The following is a 19,734-nucleotide window of genomic DNA, read 5'->3' as shown; positions in this document are numbered from 1 at the left end:
GTAAAAGTATAAATAATTTCAAAATGCTTATATTAAGCAAACCAGACAGTACACTTTTCTTGTTTTTATTTTATTTACGGATAGCCAGGGGCACACACCAACACTCAGACATAATTTACAAATGAAGCATTTGAGTCTGTCAGATCAGAGGCAGTAGGGTAGACCAGGGATGGTCTCTTGATAAGTGTGTGAATTTGACCATTTTTCTGTCCTGCTAAGCATTCAAAATGTAGCAAGTACTTTTGCGTGTCAGGGAAAGTGTATGGAGTAAAAAGTACATTATTTTCTTTAGGAATGTTGTGAAGTAGAAGTCAAAGTAAAAGTTGTCAAAAAATATAAATATTAAAGTACATACACCCCCCAAAAACTACTTAAGTAATAGTTGAAAGTATTTTTACTTTAGTACTTTACACCAGTGAATATTATGTGCCATAACAAGCATGCTCCACAATCACACTATTTCCAGGGCTTACATTAGTTATTAGTGCATAGGCATACATCCTAATGCAATATCACGTGCTTATGTACAATTATATTCAAGTCTAGCCTAGGCTGGAATCGTAACCATCATCACGTGTCGCTATTGTGTCTACTCGATGTTATGCCGCGTTCATGTGCTAGTCGTAACAAGGAAACTCGGACATTTCGACTTGCTAACTGGTTGAACATTTCCGAGTTTGCGACTTGCTCGAACTGGTTGTAGTTATTCATGATACTGCATTAGTTCCGACTAGAACGAGACGCGGAATACCTCAAGAGTGGGCTACAGTGATGATGCGATGCTGCGTAGGCTACGTGTGAGTGGGATGCAAGTAGCTTGCCGCCGACATTCTCGTTGCTGGGTGCACGCACTGTAGGCTACTGCGGTAAGGATGCGTCTGCTGACTGGCTCGAATAAGATGAGCAAAGAGACTTACAGAAAAATATGATTTTATTTTTAAAGCAGCCTTTTGACTTCGATGCAGGTATAGGGGACCTTTTCCACCTTTAAATGTATGTATAGTAGCCTAAATAAACCCTCGTCGGTCGATGCTCATGGTGTCGTGTTCGTGGGAGACGCATAAAATGATCCTACAGACAGACGCGAGTCAAATACGACAATTATGAAATGAAGGTTAACGTCAAGCAGACAACATTCAACAGCAATTAGATGTCTGGCAACGTCTTGCTCGGAGAATCTGAGTATGAAATGGTAAGAGAAGCAAGCAAGGACGATGATGACAATATTGAACTGTGATTGCTATTTAACAGCGTCCTTTAAAATCGAAAAATATTGTGACTGTTTTGGGTACCCTGATGATCATTTTATTGTCTGAACAGGCACCTTCCTTATGAAATATTCATACTGGTAGGCTTTGAAACAATTGATGCATGTGGAATGACCGTTTGCGCAGCATAGTCTATTACAACTGTTTCTGGGCTAATCATACATGCATCACCCATATAGCAGCCTACTGTACCCTATTTACAATGGCCTATATGAATTACATTTTTTGTTTGGTCAAGAACCTCCACTTCATAATATATCATGATAATGTCCACTATAACTACACATTTTACATGAACATGAGCACATAAAATACGAACAAATTAACATTTGATTGAGCCCCAAAACACCAATCAAAGTGGGTAGTTAAGATTGTGTGAGAGGATCGATACATGGTTCTCACACAATGCCAGCCATTCAATCTCTCTCGTGGGCTCTAGCAGATATTGATTCGTAGCTTTATTTGATTATGAGAGTCTTTGTACAGTGACATCCTTTCCAAAATGAAATGAGGTGTTGTATCATGTTTTCAATGATATATCTGATCAATGTTTGTTTCTCCTCTAGGTTGTTTAGGTAGACTGAATTGGTTTACATGCCTGACACCCATTGATAAAAGCTACGTATCTGGATGGAGAACACTGTTGACAGCACTGTCACTGAATATTACTCAGAAATACACAGCGCGTCATTACTTTGAGTGTCTATTCTTCATGCGTTGAAGCCTCCTTGTTAAGGTACATAGACGTTTGAAGATTGCACATTGGCTAGTATTTTTTTGATACTATCTTAAATAATCTGAAGGCTGCAACAATGATCCAGCAGAACAATAACAACAACTACCCATGCCTGGAGATGTCTGGCTCCCCCAGGGAGGTGCTGCAGAAGTGCCAAAAAAGCAATCTTTCCTTCACCAGACGCTTGGAGCTTGGGGACATGCCCTTAGTCAAGGGCCTTCGGGCCTGGGCTGCGTGCTCCAAGAACCGCAGGAGGGCAGCACCTCCCCCCAGGTCCCAGGGAACGTGCCCCAGGCCTGCAGATGTCTACCCAGTGGGACAGTGGGGCAGGCTGGGTTATGGTCTGGGGCTACCGCTGGACTCCAACTATGCCTCCAACCCCAGACAGACAGGCCTGGGGGCACTGGTGACTGTGGCCACGTTGAAGGCCTCTGAGGGAGGTGGTCAGACTCAGACAAGCTGTCTGTTCCTCAAGACGGAGGGTGGAAGGTGCCTCTACTCTACAGGCAGTCCAAGGCCCTGCACTCAAAGTCTGGTCCCTCAGTCCCCCTCCACGCTGGTGGGCAGCTGGCTGAGGGATAAAGTGGGAGGGGTCAGGGACTCCTCCATGGTGGGGAAAATGGGGGTGCAGGATATGGGAGGGGCCTTGGGGTCATACCAGGTCAAATCGAGGTCAGCCCAGAGGTGGAGAACATCCTGCAAGCCTGTGGTTTCCATCCAGGGGAGAACACTCCGGAACAGGGAGAATGCTGGCGAGCATACCCTGGAAGGGAGCCAGGAAAGCAGGGACAAAGGAGAGTTTCCCAAAGCTGGTCAGGACACTCTGAGTGGAAAACAAGACCGAGGGAGTACTAGAAGCCCCAAATGCAGTCACGCTCAGACCCTGACCTGCACCCAGTGTCACGGGCGGAGAGGAGGGCAGGGGAGCAGCGGGGGTCAGAGGGGAGCTGCCTCTGTATGTGAGCAGGATCAGTCGAGCTGCGGTGTGGAGGGGATTAAGGAGAAGGAGGAGGGGAAAGTGCAGGATGGCACTGGTCTCACCCGGTCAAAGCCCTGTGACTCCTCCCTGCCTCCAGACAATGCTGACCCAGAAAACTGCAGCAGTGACGTCAGGGACCGGGGAAAGCCAGACAGCCCACGCGCACAGGAGGGGCTGCATCCTGAAACTTCTTTCAACAAGGAGCACTTCCAGGACAAACTATGGGACAAAGACATACATACTGGAGGCAACGATGTGGCCAGTGGTATCATGAGTCATGTGGAAGACTTTGATGGCATGGTGGGTGCTGTGATTGGGTTTGTGGATCATATCAAGTCTGCAGAGTGTGATTCAGAGAGGCTAAGGGGAACCGGGGAGATAGCTGAGGGGAAGCTGCCCAACAGGTGGATCGATAGTCAAACTTCAGAGAGCCACTGCTGCTCTGAGAGAAGCTGCCTCAAAGACTGCTCCACTCAACCACCCAGACCAGTTGAGGGCAGCATTTCTACTGCTCCTGATGAGACTGGCTATGGTCAGATAAATCAGGAAACTAAATCAGATAGTCAATACAATAAGCTTTGTGAGAAATGTCAGCCAGAAGAAAAAGATCCTGTGGCAGTGGATAAAGAAGGTTTACAAGAATCTGTACATGGCCTCTGTGAGGAAGAGGAGATAGAGGGGGAGGAGGGGATCCAGTCAACAGCACCAGAAATTAGGGAGCTCTGTGGGGAGCATGGAGAGATACTGCCTGAGGTCAGGAGCACAGATGATGAGGCCAGGCTGGTAAAGGGAGACATCATATCCCAGAGAACTGAGCGAGGGCCTCACTGGGCAACGGAGGAACATGAGTGCGAGGAGACATGTAATATGGAAGCGAGGTGTTTTTCAGATTTACCAGCTAACCTAACTGAAGAGGCCGTAGTAAGGTGGAGGAAGGCAGGGACTAGGCAGTTTAATTCCCGTTTACAAGGCTCTGCTGTTGCTGGCCCTGCTACCTCTGTCACACACTCGCCACCTAATCTGGCCTCCTCAAGAGCCATGGCAACAGGCCTCCCTGCTCCGAATGGGGGGCAGACAGACGCTGGAGGTGGGTTTCTGGTGCCTCTGCTACGGAGCCCAGGGGAGCAGGAGTGGAAGAGGGGCCCGGACGAGAGCAAGGTGGCCTCCAACAGGGGGTTCCTGGATGGGGGGCCAGAGGGGGAGGATGACTTTGGGCTTTTCATGCAGGCAGAGGAGCAGCTGCCCTGGTACGACAGCTTCACTGCATCACCCCTAGTGTCTTCTGGGAAAAGTGAGAGTGTTGGTAAGTCCCCAGCCTACGGCACCTCAGAAATGTGACAGGGGCTCTTTTTAAAGACATCCAGACACGACACACACATAACAGAAACTTCTTATGACTATCACATCCTCCAGTTAGATTATGCAAATGTGACAGAGGCAGCAGTAAACAGCAGAACATGAAAAGGCTTTTGAAAACCACAAAGACAAGTGCTCTGATGTGAACAGTATCGGTAACTCTCTTTGTTGTGGTTTGCACCATGCAGCAGCCAGGGCATGTAGACACGTTGCTCCCAATGCCCGAGTGGCACAGCGGTCTAAGGCACTGCGTCTCAGTGCCAGAGGCATCACTACAGACCCTGGTTTGATTCCAGGCTGTGTCACAACCGGCCGTGATTGAGAGTCACATAGGGCGGCGCATAATTGGCCCAGCGTCGTCCGGGTTTGGCTGGGGTAGGCCGCCATTGTAAATAAGAATTTGTTCTTAACTAACTTGCCTAGTTAAATAAAGTTGAAATAAAATAAACAGTTATTCATTCTGGTCTGACCTGGATTCTTGAGGGCCCTCTCCTCTCCCAAACTCATGTGAAGGTAGTGCTAGTGCTCTCTGCTTTGGGATGTAAGGCGTGTGAGCCTCAGGACATGGGGTTCCATGTTTAAAGAGACAGAGACCCAGGCAGGCAGCTCTGCCGTGATTGGGAGAGACCATGCAGGGTGACATCCATCCCAACGTTCCATCCCCATGTAACCTCAAACATCATGCAAAGACAAAACTCCCCATCATTAGTGTCTAATGGTAATAACACAGGTCTAATCATTGTTGTTGTCACGATTATGTCATATGTCAGTTAAAGCAATGGCACTTGCAATGGCAGTGACATTTAACCAAGTGTATAAATCAAAGTTACAAAAATAGTTGTCAGATTATAGAAGGTAAAAAAAAAAAACTTTTATTTGTTGCCCATTCAGGCCATTTGAATGAGGACAGCATGCAAAATAGCCGCCTATTTGGAGCATACACCAGGTCCCTGCACTTTGAGGTCGACTCAGTGCAAGGCATACAGATCATATAGAATCAATAGAATCTAGCTAGTGTCGTAATGATTCATGTCTGATGCCTTCCATGCTGCACTTGAAAACCATTCCATCACCAACGAGTCTACCCATTGGACCTCAGGTTGGACAGACAGCTCATTCCAACAATCAGAGGATGCCTGGACAGCCTTTCCAAAGGATATAGCGGGAGAAAGGCAAGACACAAGAGAACAGTGGTGGCCCACAAATGCTGTAGAGGAGACAAGGGGCAGATTCTCTGCCACGCAAAATGTGGTAGGCCTTTAAATCTCTCCATCTTTCCTCCGAAGTGACTACAAAAGACAAGGAGTCAATTTATTGCATATTCCTGTAATCTCCAGGAGTACATGGTCCATGGGACTGACTGGAAATGATACATACACATTTGTTCTTCATTTTTCATTATTTCCATCTTTCAGAACAAAGTGTTTGTGGAGGCCTTCCCGTCTCTGTCTACTCCCCTGTATGATCGTGATGCTGTTCCCACACTCAGCCAGCTCCTCAGAGGCGTCTTGGATCATGAAAGCTCTGCAGAAGATCATGGGTAAGTGGGTCAAGGAACCATAATGATATTTTATTCAAATCCAGCTCAGGGAATGATTTGGAAGTTTGATCCTAAAATCCTACTTATATTTCCTTTCAGCTCGGATTTTAAATCAGTTAGAAGCATAATCTAGACAGTTTTATAATTCATGACATTGGAACGATAAGGAACATTCTGGACATAGTTGTTATATATTGCCATCTAGTGGAAGAAATTATGACCTTCAAGATAGCGCCAGAGATAGCCTGAAATGTCACCACCACCGAACAATTACTTGACTGTTTGAACCCATGACCAGAGATAAGCTGCATATTAGACAATATTTCACGCACTGAATCAGTATTGGTTTAGTGAAAGATTCAGTTTCACAATTATTTAATAGGCTGCGGTGTTATTCATAACTGTCGTGCTTACTTCTGCCATTAATTTGCATATCTGCGTTTGTCTTGTAGCTTACTCGATGGGTTCCATGACTTGAACAAGATGTTTGGCTTGAAATATAAGAGGGCAAATGCTGTTTCCCGTGAACGTCTTCTACAGTCGCTACATTTGGGCCAGTGTAACACGGTGAGTATTTACATCTGTAATGCTAGTGTAATGGGCTGTTAAGAGTAATAACAGGCCTCTACTCTGTTTCATATTATGAGGCTGAAATGATACAGCCTTATCTTATGTTATTATAGATTTTTAACATAAGGCTCTATCACCATGACAAATGCTACAGCATGTTAAACCAAACTGAAGTGCCTCTAATCATAGAATGTATAATGGGTCATGCATCATTTGACTGTTCTCTGCACTGGCACTCAGATAACAACTGACTACAGTTCATGTACAATTGATGTAAAGTTTATGTCAATTTAGAAGAGTTGTCATTTATTCACCTCTGCAGGAAAATATGACTGGGCACCGAGCAGCCAACTACAGTCCCTCTCTTGGCCTCCCCTCGTCCAGTCAGCATGCACAGGCCTGTGGGAAGAGACGTTTATCGTATGTCAACAAGAACATCATGGAATAACCAAAATGTCCACTTTCCCTGAACTTCAACAACACATTTAGCCTTTTTCATGCATGTCCATGCCAAACCACTAATGGGACACAGTCTTCATCTCCATGGGGAGAAATAACTAAACATTTCACAAGATTCAGAACTCGGAGGATGCTCTCCTTGGGCCGACTGGACCACCTGACTATATGGTGATCCTTAACAATGCCCTGTTTTGCTTTGCCTTCGCTGGAGTTAGATCACCGATGCATACCTGTGACAAATTTGATCAAATTAAGCACTAATTGTAATTTTTGTCTCACAGATATTTTTAAAATACATGCAAATGTTTAACATTCTTATAAATCTTATTCTTATGGACTATAGGAAATGTTAAAGTAATTAGTGTTTGCCCGGAGAAGTGGATGTCTATACCCCCCCCTTTGTTCACTCCCACCCTCTTTCTCACACACACACTGACATGGACACAAACAACAAACAACAAACACACACTATCCTCTCCCGTCACGTGATCTGGCCCAAACGTGCCGGTGACAACTCTGGAGCAGAATATACTGTAGGTTTAGCAAACATTGGAGCTCACATGGATCACAGCTCCTTTTCTTATTATCATAGTAAATAATGACCATGTTTTCTGAAATGATATCCTTTAAATTGGGGGTGTTTCTGGCTGTCAGAATACAGTTGTTTTGTGCTGGCAAAGAGAAAATGTGTTATTTTACCAGTACACGTTTGTTTTAGATCACAAAAAGCAGTCAAGTCCTATTTAGATTCTATTTGTTTCTCTCTTGATTGTTGTTTGTGGGTAACCCAGGGCAAATCAGTAGGCCTACAGAAAATGTAGTGAATGTTTGTCATTTGTACATAATATGTATTCTTCAAGAAAAATGCAGAATTGAGTTGTCCAAATTGATAAAACTACATAGTCAACTTGTTAATTGATGTAATAAAATGATACGTTGATTACTGTTTTCCATCCTCAAAAGCTTTTGCTAATGTTATGATATACTGTATAGTTTTTGAAGTACCTAAACAGTCATTTTATTTGGGTGTTTGATGCAATACTCACTATAAACCAAAACAGGAAACAACAAAAGAAAGGGGAGAAAATAGTACTCTATGGGCTACACATGTCAGTCAATTAGAATGGTCTACGGCGCTACAAAAAAAGTTTCATGGGTCAAAAGGCAACCACACCGGCAAATCAACACTTACAAGTGTCATACTTTGAATTAGCACACAATCAGCTGTAACCACTGGCAAGACTGTGCAAAGCCTTCAAGTCATTACCTAAGACTGCTAATGAGGAAAACTGACAGAGCAATGCTATTCTCAGTTCATTACCCTCTAACCTTGTGGCCAAGAATGCGCCCTACCAGAATGGCAAATTTGTGACGTCTCTCATGTATGATGATGACAGGTAAGGGGCCCAAAAAGAGGTCATGTACAAGATTTTGGTCTGTGGCCAGGGCCGGATCACCGATCAGTCACGCAGGACAGGTGACCTGAGGCCCATGACCTCCAGGAAATTTGCTTTAAAACTGTACCATTTTCCCTCAGCTTCATGGCAAAATGTGAAGAATAGCACGAGATGAGCTGTAAAACAGCACATTCTTCTCTTTTTCCCATGGCACAATATGTAGAAAAACAGGTAAATAGCTTTAATACTGCAAAAGTACCTCTCAGCCTCATGATGAAATGTAGAATAGCATTATAAAACAGTTGTTTGTGTTGAAATGCAGGAAGTTCGCTGTTTTCCTAAAAAAAAAAAAACAGGTGCCCCGTGGCACCAAATGCGGTAATCTGGGGCTGTTAGTCGTGCTGAATTGGTTAATAGGAAGTTGCTGAGTCAGAGGATCTATTTTCACCAGATATTGTGGCATTGATTGTGCTAAAGTGAAAATATGCAAGTGGCCTTAGATTACCTTTTGGCAAGCTATCAAATAAAGTCAACAGTTTGTTTGACTAATGCGCCACTGTGCACATTGCCCTGGTATAGTTCAGTGCATGGTTGGCAAGAAGAAAAACATATCCTGGTGTTGCTATTTTCTTCAGCTGCAGCATGTGATACGATGGCTCCCCTAATCACGTGTATTAGTTTTACGTAAAAGTACAAGCTCAAGGCGAAGCAATCTCTGTCTGCAATAACATCTATATGAAGCCATTATGGACATATGAAACTAGGAGAGCGAGGCAGTACACTCTAGTTCCTTTTTGGCCCGCCCCATAGGTCTTCACTTTGGTGGTCACAGATCTGAGACTGACTGGATCATTTAGTCTATAGTTTCACCTAGGGATTGTTTGAGCCTTTCCCCTATATTTTCCTTATCCAGTCTTGTAAACACCAAAGAGGAAAGGGCAATGAAAAGGAAATGTGTTGTAGCTCACCTAACTGTTTCTGGTTCAGCTCTTGGACTATTTTCTGGGGTTTATTCAGGTGATTGAAACATCCACATGATTGCAGATAGAAATAGAACGTAAAAGACTACGAACATGCTGTTATCATGAGGAACAGTAGGGAGCAGTGTATTCTCAACATGTTTATTTGCAGAGTTCTAGGCGTTTGAACACATCCTTGTCAAAATTGTAACAGTGGGTTGGAGGACTGCCGACGCTTTAAACTTGAGCAGACGGAGACAGGGAAGTAGGCTACAAAGTCACAGTTTGGCGGATGACATTGAAAGCAGAAATATAGAGGAAATGTCTTCGTGGTACAAATCTTGGATACTGCTTACAGGTTTTATACTGTTCTATGTTGCTTATCTGTTGTTTGGCGCGTTCGTTTTCTCCACCATCGAACGGCCGGTGGAGGACAAACTTAAAAGAGATATACAAGTCCTGAAAGAAGAGTTTCTCAACCAAAGTTGCGTCAATGCAACATCACTTGAACACTTTTTGGAGGGAGTTTTACAAGCCAATAAGTATGGGATTTCTATCCTTCCGAATTCTTCTGCGAGTTCTAATTGGGACTTGGCATCCTCTTTGTTCTTCGCAAACACTTTAGTAACGACAGTCGGTAAGTAAATAGCCTATAACGTTAACGTCACTTGTCTTTGTTAGGCCTACATCGTTTTCGTTTTGTTTCGGCTGGTTTGTGTAAGACGAATCCATATAGACATTTCTAAACAATTGAAGTGCTAATATTGCAAGATACAGATTACAGATTGGTTACAGATTACAATTGTAGCTGGGCATTTTTTTTTGTACTCCGTGACCAAAACATGCCACGCATCAATGGGCCCATGTGATTTTTCAGGTAAATGCCCCAGTATCAGTGCTTTAAAGGCGTTAAAGCAGGGATGGGTAACTGGTGGTCCTCCTTTTGAAAGCCCTCAGATCCATTTCCACTGACTCAGGGTCTCAATTTACCGTCTCAATTTACTCAATTTAGGGTCTCAATTTACCGTTGCAATCTAGATTAGTAGACTGACTACACAAGGTGCAATTTCGAAATCAGGAGTTTTACTCTGTCAATCACTGATAGTCAGTCAATTAGCACATGTCAGCTAACATTTTTTTTAGATTCCTAACCTAGTTTAGCGGCCAGCTATCTAATATTGTTATCATGGTTGAATTACCTAGCGAGGTCCCCCATTGGTTTTTTAAGTTATTCTCACTCAGATATCATTAAAAACTGCAAACATTTAGCTTCATGCAATGACTAAATGTGTATAATTGCAGGAAATTAACTCTAAAATAAAGAATGTTAGTAAGCAGACCCATGAGCAACTGCAGCCTCTCATTATGAGTTCAGATTTAAGTGCCTTTGAACTGGGTATGGTAGTAGGTGCTAGGCGCACGGGTTTGTGTCAAGAACTGCAACGCTGCTGGATTTTTCGCACTCAAGTTTTCCTGTGTATCAAGAATGGAATGGTCCACCACCCAAAGGACATCCAGCCAATTTGACACAACTGTGGGAAGCATTGGAGTCAACATGGGCCAGCATCCCTGTGAAACACTTTTTACACCTTGTAGAGTCCATTTCTGACAGATTGAGGCTGTTCTGAGGGCAAGGGGTTGGGGTGCAACTCAATATTAGGAAGGTGTTCCTACTGCTTGATATACTCTCTGTGTGTGGTGTGTGTGTAGTGAAAACAGTAGTGGTCATAGAATGGAACCTTGAGGAACACAAACTTACCATTGATTTGCCAGTGGACAAACCATCCAGAGACAAACTGATGTCATTCCAACAGATAAGATCTAAACCAGGCAAGAACCTGTCCATGTAGACCAATTAGGGTTTCAAATCTTTCCAAAAGAATGTGGTGATCAATGGTGTCAAAAGCAGCATAAAGGTCTCGGTGCACAAGGACAGACGCAGAGCCTTCTAATGGTCTGTGGCCATTAGAAGGTCATTTACCACCTTCACGAGAGCAGTTTCAGTACTATAATGGTTTCTAAAACCAGACTGGATGGTTTCGTATGAATTATGTCTTCAGGAAGGCAGTTAGTTGCCGAGCAACAGATTTTTCAATTTTTATTTAGAGGAATGAGAGATTTGATAAAGTCAGATTTATTTTTTACTTTTTTATATATATTCTTTGGGGTTAAAGGTTTGGCTTTTTCAGGAGAGGCATTATTACTGCCACTTTTAGTGAGCTTTGTATACATCTGGAGGCTAGGGAGCCGTTTTATTATGTTCAACATAGGAGGGCCAAGCACAGGAAGTAGCTCTTTCAGTAGTTTAGTTGGAATAAGGTTGAGGCTATTGCTATTTTTGTGAATGTGTCAAAATGACACAGGATTAAATTGATCTGAGGTCCTGGCTGTTCTGTGCAGACTCAGGACAACTGAGTTTTGGAGAAATACGCAAATACAAAGAGGAGTCTAATTTGTTTTCTAATGATCAGGATGTTTTCCTCTAAGAAGTTCATGAATTCATCACTGCTGAAGTGAAGGCAATCCTCACTTGGGGAAGGAATGCTGCTCTTTAGTTAGCTTTTCAACCGTATCAAAAATAGGGTGATTGAGCAGCAGTGAGGGATTTTCGATATTGCACGGTACTTTCCTAGCTAGTTGGAAGACTTCCAATTTAGTGGCGCGCCATTTCCTTTCCTTTCGTATTTTCTGTATACCAGGGAGCTAGTTTCTTGTGACAATTTAGTTTGTTTTTAACGGTGCGACTGCGTCTAGGGGATTATGCAAGGCAAATGCTTAAATTGTTGGTTAGCCCTTTAGAGCCCATAGCGGTCGTCAACTGCCTTTAAAAAAATAAATACTATAGCGGCTGCAAACGGCCTTGTTTTTCTAACAATATCTGTATCGATATCGCATAATTAACTTCCTAACAACCTGTTGTCTTATTTGCGTGGCTGTTGTCATCAACCAGAAACAGGTTATGCTGTCATTTAGACTTTTAACAGAAAAAAAAAATCACTTAATTACTCAAAATGACGGTGCCAATGCGTCCACGACTTTTCACTGTATAAGAGCCTGTATCAATGTTGGTTGGTGATACGGATTCAGACCTGCGATGTCGAGGTGAAAGAAATGAGACAACAGCAGATATGTTTGTTGGATGCTGAGAAATTTGGGGTATAGCTCTCAGATTAGCAAATCCTGTCATGTGCTCGCCTGGACCAACCAAGGGATCATCATCGGAGGAGCTGGAATGATTACTCTCTGTCTCATAGTTGCAGTGTTTAGCTGTATATAGTCAGCTAACTATCTGGTTATTTTGTCTTGTTTTTACTGATGTATTTCATATGGCCCAAGCTGCTTGCTATAGGTAGCTAGCTAGTCTGTCAGGCAAGAAACGTTGTTTGGCTGTAGATTTGGCCTTCGCTTGTGAAGCGTTAACCTCAGCTGTCACTTTTACTAGCTAGCCATACATACAGCTAACTAGCCACCGAAATGGACTGTTGGTCGGGAGCTTCATGTAATGGGTCTCCATGGCCGAGCAGCCGCACGCAAGCCAAAGATCATGATGCGCAATATCAAGCCTCGGCTGGAGTGGTGTAAAGCTCGCCGCCATTGGACTCTGGAGCAGTGGAAATGCATTCTCTGGAGTGATGAATAACTCTTCACAATCTGGCAGTCTGACGGACAAATCTGAGTTTGGCGGATGCCAGGAGAACTAATAAGGACACCTAATGGTAGATGGGTAAAAAAACAGACTTTGAATATCCTTTTGAGCATGGTGCAGTTATGAATTACACTTTGGATGGTGTATCAATACGCCGGAGAGGAAGGAAACCGCTCAGGGATTTCACCATGAGGCCAATGGTGATTTTAAAACAGAGTTTAATGACTGTAATAGGAGATAACTGAGGATGGGTCAACAACATTGTAGTTACTCTACAATACTAACTTAATTAAGAGTGAAAGAAGCACGCCTTTACAGAATTAAAATATTGTAAAACATGCATCCTGTTTGCAATAAGGCACTAAAGTAATAGTGCAAAGAATGTGGCAAAGTAATGAACTTTTTGCCCTGAATACGAAGCGTTATGTTTGGGGCAAATCCAACACAACACATCACTTATACTACTCTTCATACATTCAAACATGGTGGTGGCTGCATCATGTTATGGGTATGCTTGTCATCTGCAAGAACGAGGGAGTTTTTTTTTTTTTTTAAATAGAAAGAAACGGAATAGCTAAGCACAGGCAAAATCTTAGAGCAAAACCTGGTACAGTCACCTTTCAGCAGGACAATAATCTAAAACACAAGTCAAAATAGATGGGATTTGCTTACCAAGACAACATTGAATGTTCCTGAGTGGCCTAGTTACAGTGGATTGTTTTGACTTTCATTTTGTTCAATGATAACCGACTTGTTCCCATCATAACTAAAATTTTTCTAAATGGTACAGTACACTAACCTCTCTGGCAACAGCATGTTATCTGCTATTGTACTGTGTTTGCTTGTATGGGATACTAATAATTTCTTAGCTCTATAAACTTGCGCTCTGTCGCTTTTTCTCACATACTTTCTCTCCACCCTCCCCAGGATATGGGCACACTACACCCCTGTCAGACACAGGCAAAGCCTTCTCCATCTTCTATGCCCTGCTGGGAGTGCCCTTCACCATGCTGGTGCTCACCGCCTGCGTCCAGAGGCTCATGCACCTGGTGACCTACGGACCCATCAGCATGTGCCGCCAGAAGATCGGCCTGGAACCTCTCGCCGCCACTGCCATCCACTTCGCCATCCTGCTGCTGGTGGTGGTGCTGGGCTTCTTTGTGGTACCCGCCGTGGTGTTCAGCTACATCGAGGACACCTGGTCCTTCCTGGACGCCATATACTTCTGCTTCATCACGCTGTGTACCATCGGCCTGGGCGACTACGTGCCCGGCGAGAAGCCCGGACAGAATTTCAGATCGCTGTACAAGATCTCTGTGATGGGTGAGCCATGAACTAGTCTGAGTGTATTTGATAACAGGGCAAGGCACTCTGACATGGCTCATGACACAGCTCAGACTAATGTCATATAAATTCTGTGATAGTCATTACCCACTCAACTTAAATATTGGTGTTCATGATTTCGAGTTAGAATTGTTTTTCCCCTTTTTGAATAGGAAACAAGGAAATAACAGTGTGAACAGTGACTGAATGATTGGGTGGAGTTTGCATCAATGTTTTAAACAGAGGGATGTGCATAGAAATAAGTGGACTTGACAATTTTGAGCGCGTGCAGACACTTGAGTGAAGTGGGAGACGCTCGGCCCCAACACCACCTCACATTAGGGAAGCCAGAATGTGACATCTTGTCCAGCACTGAGATAGCTAGGCCCTCTGGTGGAAAATGGTGTTGTGTCTCTGTGAAACCGCAGGAACTTTCACACCTCGGATGTGAGAACTGGCGCTTCCTGAGTGCTCCTCCTCCTCTCAAGTAGTGCACTCCGGTCAAAAGGATCTATAACGTCCAAGGAAGCAATTTTAAGAACTAGTAAATGCTGTTTTGTTTTAGTTTTTAAATGTGCTTATGTAAGATATATTTGAAATACTCATAATTTGAAGATGAGAGGACAGGACACCCTTCATTGTGCTCAATGTCCTGAGCCAACATTTGTGGGCCAAATGTCAGGAGATATTAGTCAGAATGCTGAGACTGCATGAGTCTCCCGATTTAACATGGTTCAGCCGATGAAAGAACATTTATGCACTCCTTATCCCTGTATTGACCTAGACATGTAATTCTGATACTGACCCTAGACATGTAATTCTGATACTGAAAATATGCAGTACGGTTTATCGTTTGAGTACATTTGTACTGTACATTTGTAGAAGTCTGAGGACACCCCCTTGTGGTTTTCAGGAGGAAACTAAAGTGTCGCTCCACTGCCCCGTCCATGTATCCCACAATGTCTGTGATTTGGTTGGTATACTGGATGGGTGAATTTGAATTGGGCTTCTTGTTTTGGGAAGAGTGCAATGTGTGGTGAAATTGCTCTCCTCTTAAGGGCATGTTACAGTAGGGAGTCAAGGATACCATACCATCTACCCAACTTGTACTTGGAAGGATTTCATATTGTCTCATGACATTTGTCAGAGTTATGCTCTTAGTTATGGTATAATTCAATTACTGGAATTACCCTTTTTTTAAATTCTCTCTCAAAATAACCTCACTGTTTAGAGCCAAGTGGTGTTTGTTGTACTCTGTGGCATTGTCTCAAAACCTTGTTTTAGGGCCCTGTGTTTTGGTTGATCATGTCGCATGACCTGGATTTGAACTTTTATTTAAAGCTTGTTCATCACACTTTACCCTTTTTTTCTTATTTTTATGTCATATGGTCCAGCACCATTCTCAGACAATTGCTAAAATTGTGGGTGTAATTCTCATTCAAGTTTCAACTACTGGGAAAATAGGTTGTTTTGCTCATGTCGTAATATACTTTTCCTGTCTCAAAATACCTCACATGGCATGACAGAATTTAAGTCACAAGGGAGGTATAAGTCTACTCTGCTTACTGAGCTGCAGTGAAACAACTTTTGAAACAAATGAACCATGATATGGCATATAAGCATAACTGTATCGTGAGGAAGCCTGTTGTAGAAGTCTGAAGACGGCCCCCTTGTGGTTTTCTTCTTGTCCAGCAGGAATACATCTCGAACACACCAGTGTGGTGAATTTGCGCTTTGTGAGACAAGTGACTGTGTCCATGTATAATGCTTCTTCCCACAGCGTATACTTGCTGATGTTGAATTAATGTTGTGGTCTCTGTCCTCTGCAGTGTACCTGTTTGTAGGGCTGATGATGATGTACCTGGTCCTGCGTGCCTTCCACCGGATGGCCGACCTGCATGGCCTGACTTCTTTCTTCCAGCTCCCCCACTGTGATGAGGATATAGAGGAGGACAAGGAGCCCATCATCGAGGCCGGCCACGAGGACCAGCATGAGGCGGAGGACTCGGCCAAGCCCCTGGATCCGGCCTCCCAGACCTCCTATAACACCATCAACCGATAAGGACTCACTCCACTCTGGCCCGTTCTCCTTTACATCAGTCAGGTCAAACAGTTAAAACAACAGTCACTGTTTTACAGCAACACAGGGATTAGTTTAAAACCTGACACTATATAGGGACCAAAGACTATCTTTACCACTGTGAGGCAACTCATGGGTCAGGTCAGACCTTCCTGCTACGACAGCACAACTAAACCAAAGAGAAACAAAAACTCTACAGCTGCACCAGTGCACCCAGTTGACACTTGGCGAGGGTTGTTCGTCAAGGAGGGAAAAGGTTGTTATTCCATAACCTACAGAGAACACTTCCGGTTGGGACTGATTCTGATTATTTATCGCTTTTTTTTTGGTTTCAGACCAAAAAATATTTAAGTATCATATACTGATATTTTCATGTACCCTTTTGTGGTTTTTAGGTCAGGGTTGATCAAAGAAGGTCATACAGAAATATCTGATATTTCAAAACTAAACAAACTCGTTATAGTGCCCATCTTTTGAAGGAGTTTGTTGCCCCTCCCTAGTAACTATGTGAAAAAGCCATTGCTTGAGACTTTGTCTTGAGTCATATGATGGATAATATTCCTAGGACTAGCGTGGGCTTTTCCCGGCTTTGTTTTTGCCTGTGGTGTGACATGGTCATGTGTTTAATTTTTTTTTTTTTAAAGACAAGGATATCATCTGAAGGATAGCAAATTTAGGGAACAAAAGGATTGAAAATAAAAACCAAGTATATGTGTTCTGATGTGTAGTTGTCATTTGTTCAATGTTAGGAAGTGTCATTGTGAAAGCTATGTGACAGATTGTTCAGGATTAGCATGTAGGAAGTTTGTCAATGTACGTAGTAGCAAATGACAATGTAATATCTGCCAATAATGTAATGGCTGCTTATGTAATAACTTTTGCATTTGTTATAAATGCTGATAATGTAATAAATTGCTAAATGTTTGCGCATAATGTAATTATTACATTGTGTTGATTATTACAAAATGAAGTGGGTCACTTTTTTTAATGAATGTAATAATTTTAACCAATGTAATAACTAAATTCACTCGTCTCGTGTATATCAAGTGTCATGCTTCAGAATTAGTGGACAACACACCACATTCCTGAATCCTTATTTGATATTACTAAGGGAACGTAATTGTCCAGTTCATTAAACCAGTGGACTAATGTTGGAGGGCCCAAACTCATATTTCACAGCAGACATAAATGGGGAGATCGTGGCATTTTCATTACAGTTTGGGACTGTTATCTGTAATATCTCCACATGACCTGAACATACAGGGCATTCGGAAAGTATTCAGACCCCTTTCCTCATGAATCTACACACAATACCCCACAATGACAAAGCGAAAACCGGTTTAGAAATTTGTGCAAATGTATTCAAATAAAAAAACTAAATTACCTTATTTCACTCGGGTGCATCCTGTTTCCATTGATCACCCTTGATGTTTCTACAACTTGATTGGAGTCCACCTGTAGTGAATTCAATTGATTGGACATGATTTGGAAAGGCACACACCTGTCTATATAAGGTCCCACAGTTGACAGTGCATGTCAAAGCAAAAACCAAGCCATGAGATCGAAGGAATTGTCCGTAAAGCTCGGAGACGGGCTTGTGTCGGCACAGATCTGGGGAAGGGTACCAAAAAATGTCTGCAGCATTGAAGGTCCCCAAGAACACAGTGGCCTCCATCATTCTAAAATGGAAGAAGTTTGAAACCACCAAGACTCTTCCTAGAGCTGGCCGCCCGGCAAAACTGAGCAATTGGGTGAGAAGGGCCTTGGTCAGGGAGGTGACCAAGAACCCAATGGTCACTCTGACAGAGCTCCAGACTTCCTTGGATGGCGATGGGAGAACCTTCCAGAAGAACAACCATCCCTGCAGCACTCCACCAATCAGGCCTTTATGGTAGAGTGGCCAGATAGAAGCCACTGCACAGGAAAAGGCACATGACAGCCCGCTTGGAGTTTGCCAAAAGGCACCTAAAGGACTCTCAGACCATGAGAAAAAAGATGCTCTTATCTGATGAAACCAAGATTGAGCTCTTTGGCCTGAATGCCAAGCATCACGTCTGGAGGAAACCTGATATCATCGCTACGGTGAAGCATGGTGGTGGCAGCATGCTGTGGGGATGTTTTTCAGTGGCAGGGACTGGGAGACTAGTCATGATCGAGGGGAAAGAGGAACAGAGCAAAGTATAGAGAGATCCTTGATGAAACCTGCTTCAGAGTGCTCAGCACCTCAGACTGGGGCAAAGGTTCACCTTCCAACAGGACAACGACCCTAACCCTACAGCCAAGACAACGCAGGAGTGGCTTCGGGACAAGTGGGAGTGGAGTGGCTTTACGACAGACTTATTTTAGAATAAGGCTGTAACGTAAGAAAATCTGGGAGTAGTCAAGGGGTCTGAAAACTTTCCGAATGCACTGTATGTAAAATAGAGCCATGAAGGCAACTTTGTATTAAAATGTTTCTTGTACTGGTTGACCTGAAAGGTAACACGTACATATGTGAGGATCATAAGAGGACTGTAAAGCAGATTATTGAAAGTAGTGGGGGAAAAAATACTGATTTTGGCCTTGGACTGATGGGTTAAGGGTGAATGAGAGGAGTGAGTGTCTAACATGAGTCTGGTCCCATCTCCATAAAGCCTGGTCAATCCTGGGATAAGGAGTGAAACTGCTTTGAATATTTTTGAGATAATTACAATTTGTCTAATCGCATGACTGAAAGGTGTGTCTTCAAATTGAGCAGTTGTTTTTTTCCTTACAGATGACGCTGGATGTTTGCAAGGTCAGAATGGAAGTGCAAGTTTGTTGTGGCAATGGATGTTTCTTGCAGTGTTTCTAAATATGCATTTCATTAAAAAAAGTGATTTTGGGCCTCCCGAGTGGCGCAGTGGTATAACGCACTAGCTGTGCCACTAGAGATTCTGGGTTCGAGTCCAGGCTCTGTTGAAGTTGACCGGGAAACCCATGGGGCGGTGCACAATTGGCCCAGCGTCGTCCAGGTTAGGGGAGGGTTTGGCCGGCGGGGATATCCTTGTCCCATCACGCACTAGCGACTCCTGTGGCGAGCCGGGCGCAGTGCATGCTGACACGGGTCGCCAGCCACACATATGTGCGGCTGGCTTCCGGGTTAAGTGGGCATTGTGTCAAGAAGCAGTGCGGCTTGGTTGGGTCGTGTTTGGGACGATGCACGCCTCTCCCGAGTCCGTACGAGAGTTGCAGCGATGAGACAAGACAGAGAGTTTGGGTGTTTGAATACCACGAAATTGGAGAGAAAAATCTGTAAAAAATATAAAATAAGTGACTGGTTTAAGTTATTACACTATTGATGAAAAAAATGTAGGTTGATGAAAACCTACATCCAGTATCACAAACTGCTGGGCGGTTACTGCATAGCAACCTAGCGGTGCCGAAAGCCTATATGCACAAA

At 43.5% G+C, this 19,734-nt stretch overlaps 2 protein-coding genes and 1 long non-coding RNA gene across 5 annotated transcripts; 2 read left to right on the top strand and 1 right to left on the bottom strand.

Annotated features, from left to right (window-relative positions):
- The first annotated feature begins 579 nt into the window (after positions 1-579).
- Positions 580-7,856, top strand: LOC112266773. 2 transcript variants are annotated; one of them, XM_042297150.1, is made up of 6 exons: positions 580-866; positions 1,835-4,286; positions 5,439-5,590; positions 5,755-5,879; positions 6,332-6,446; positions 6,772-7,856. In XM_042297150.1, the coding sequence occupies exons 2-6, from the start codon at positions 2,081-2,083 to the stop codon at positions 6,895-6,897; spliced, it is 2,724 nt and encodes a 907-aa protein (XP_042153084.1). In that variant the 5' UTR covers positions 580-866; positions 1,835-2,080; the 3' UTR covers positions 6,898-7,856. The 2 variants fall into 2 exon arrangements, with proteins under 2 accessions (XP_042153084.1, XP_024300327.1); XM_024444559.2 differs by having other exon boundaries at positions 580-1,192.
- Positions 5,727-17,741, bottom strand: LOC112266775. Its single transcript, XR_002955994.2, has 3 exons — positions 17,698-17,741; positions 6,764-6,848; positions 5,727-5,863 (listed from the first exon to the last, which is right to left on the bottom strand). It is a non-coding gene; the product is annotated as an uncharacterized LOC112266775 (long non-coding RNA).
- On the top strand, positions 9,092-17,028 carry LOC112266774 (potassium channel subfamily K member 6). 2 transcript variants are annotated; one of them, XM_024444561.2, is made up of 3 exons: positions 9,092-9,322; positions 13,838-14,233; positions 16,063-17,028. In XM_024444561.2, exons 1-3 carry the CDS (start codon positions 9,247-9,249, stop codon positions 16,293-16,295), a joined length of 705 nt encoding a protein of 234 aa, XP_024300329.1. In that variant the 5' UTR covers positions 9,092-9,246; the 3' UTR covers positions 16,296-17,028. The 2 variants fall into 2 exon arrangements, with proteins under 2 accessions (XP_024300329.1, XP_024300328.1); XM_024444560.2 differs by lacking the exon at positions 9,092-9,322 and adding an exon at positions 9,346-9,901.
- Positions 17,742-19,734: the final 1,993 nt, after the last annotated feature.

Source organism: Oncorhynchus tshawytscha, linkage group LG14 (genome assembly GCF_018296145.1).
Source record: "Oncorhynchus tshawytscha isolate Ot180627B linkage group LG14, Otsh_v2.0, whole genome shotgun sequence".
Classification (NCBI taxonomy): Eukaryota; Metazoa; Chordata; class Actinopteri; order Salmoniformes; family Salmonidae; genus Oncorhynchus; species Oncorhynchus tshawytscha.
Note: the sequence above shows the minus strand (reverse complement) of the source record. Positions and strands in the feature narration are given on the sequence as shown.

What these genes read in the sequence shown, in the direction of transcription:
- LOC112266773 (XM_042297150.1), top strand. Translation starts at nt 2,081, where the DNA reads ATGATCCAGCAGAACAATAACAACAACTACCCATGCCTGGAGATGTCT. An exon ending in TGGGAAAAGTGAGAGTGTTG is followed by an intron (nt 4,287 to 5,438) that starts GTAAGTCCCCAG and finishes ATTGGACCTCAG; the next exon opens with GTTGGACAGACAGCTCATTC. An exon ending in ATTTGGGCCAGTGTAACACG is followed by an intron (nt 6,447 to 6,771) that starts GTGAGTATTTAC and finishes TCACCTCTGCAG; the next exon opens with GAAAATATGACTGGGCACCG.
- LOC112266774 (XM_024444560.2), top strand. Translation starts at nt 9,586, where the DNA reads ATGTCTTCGTGGTACAAATCTTGGATACTGCTTACAGGTTTTATACTG. An exon ending in CACTTTAGTAACGACAGTCG is followed by an intron (nt 9,902 to 13,837) that starts GTAAGTAAATAG and finishes CACCCTCCCCAG; the next exon opens with GATATGGGCACACTACACCC. An exon ending in GTACAAGATCTCTGTGATGG is followed by an intron (nt 14,234 to 16,062) that starts GTGAGCCATGAA and finishes TGTCCTCTGCAG; the next exon opens with TGTACCTGTTTGTAGGGCTG.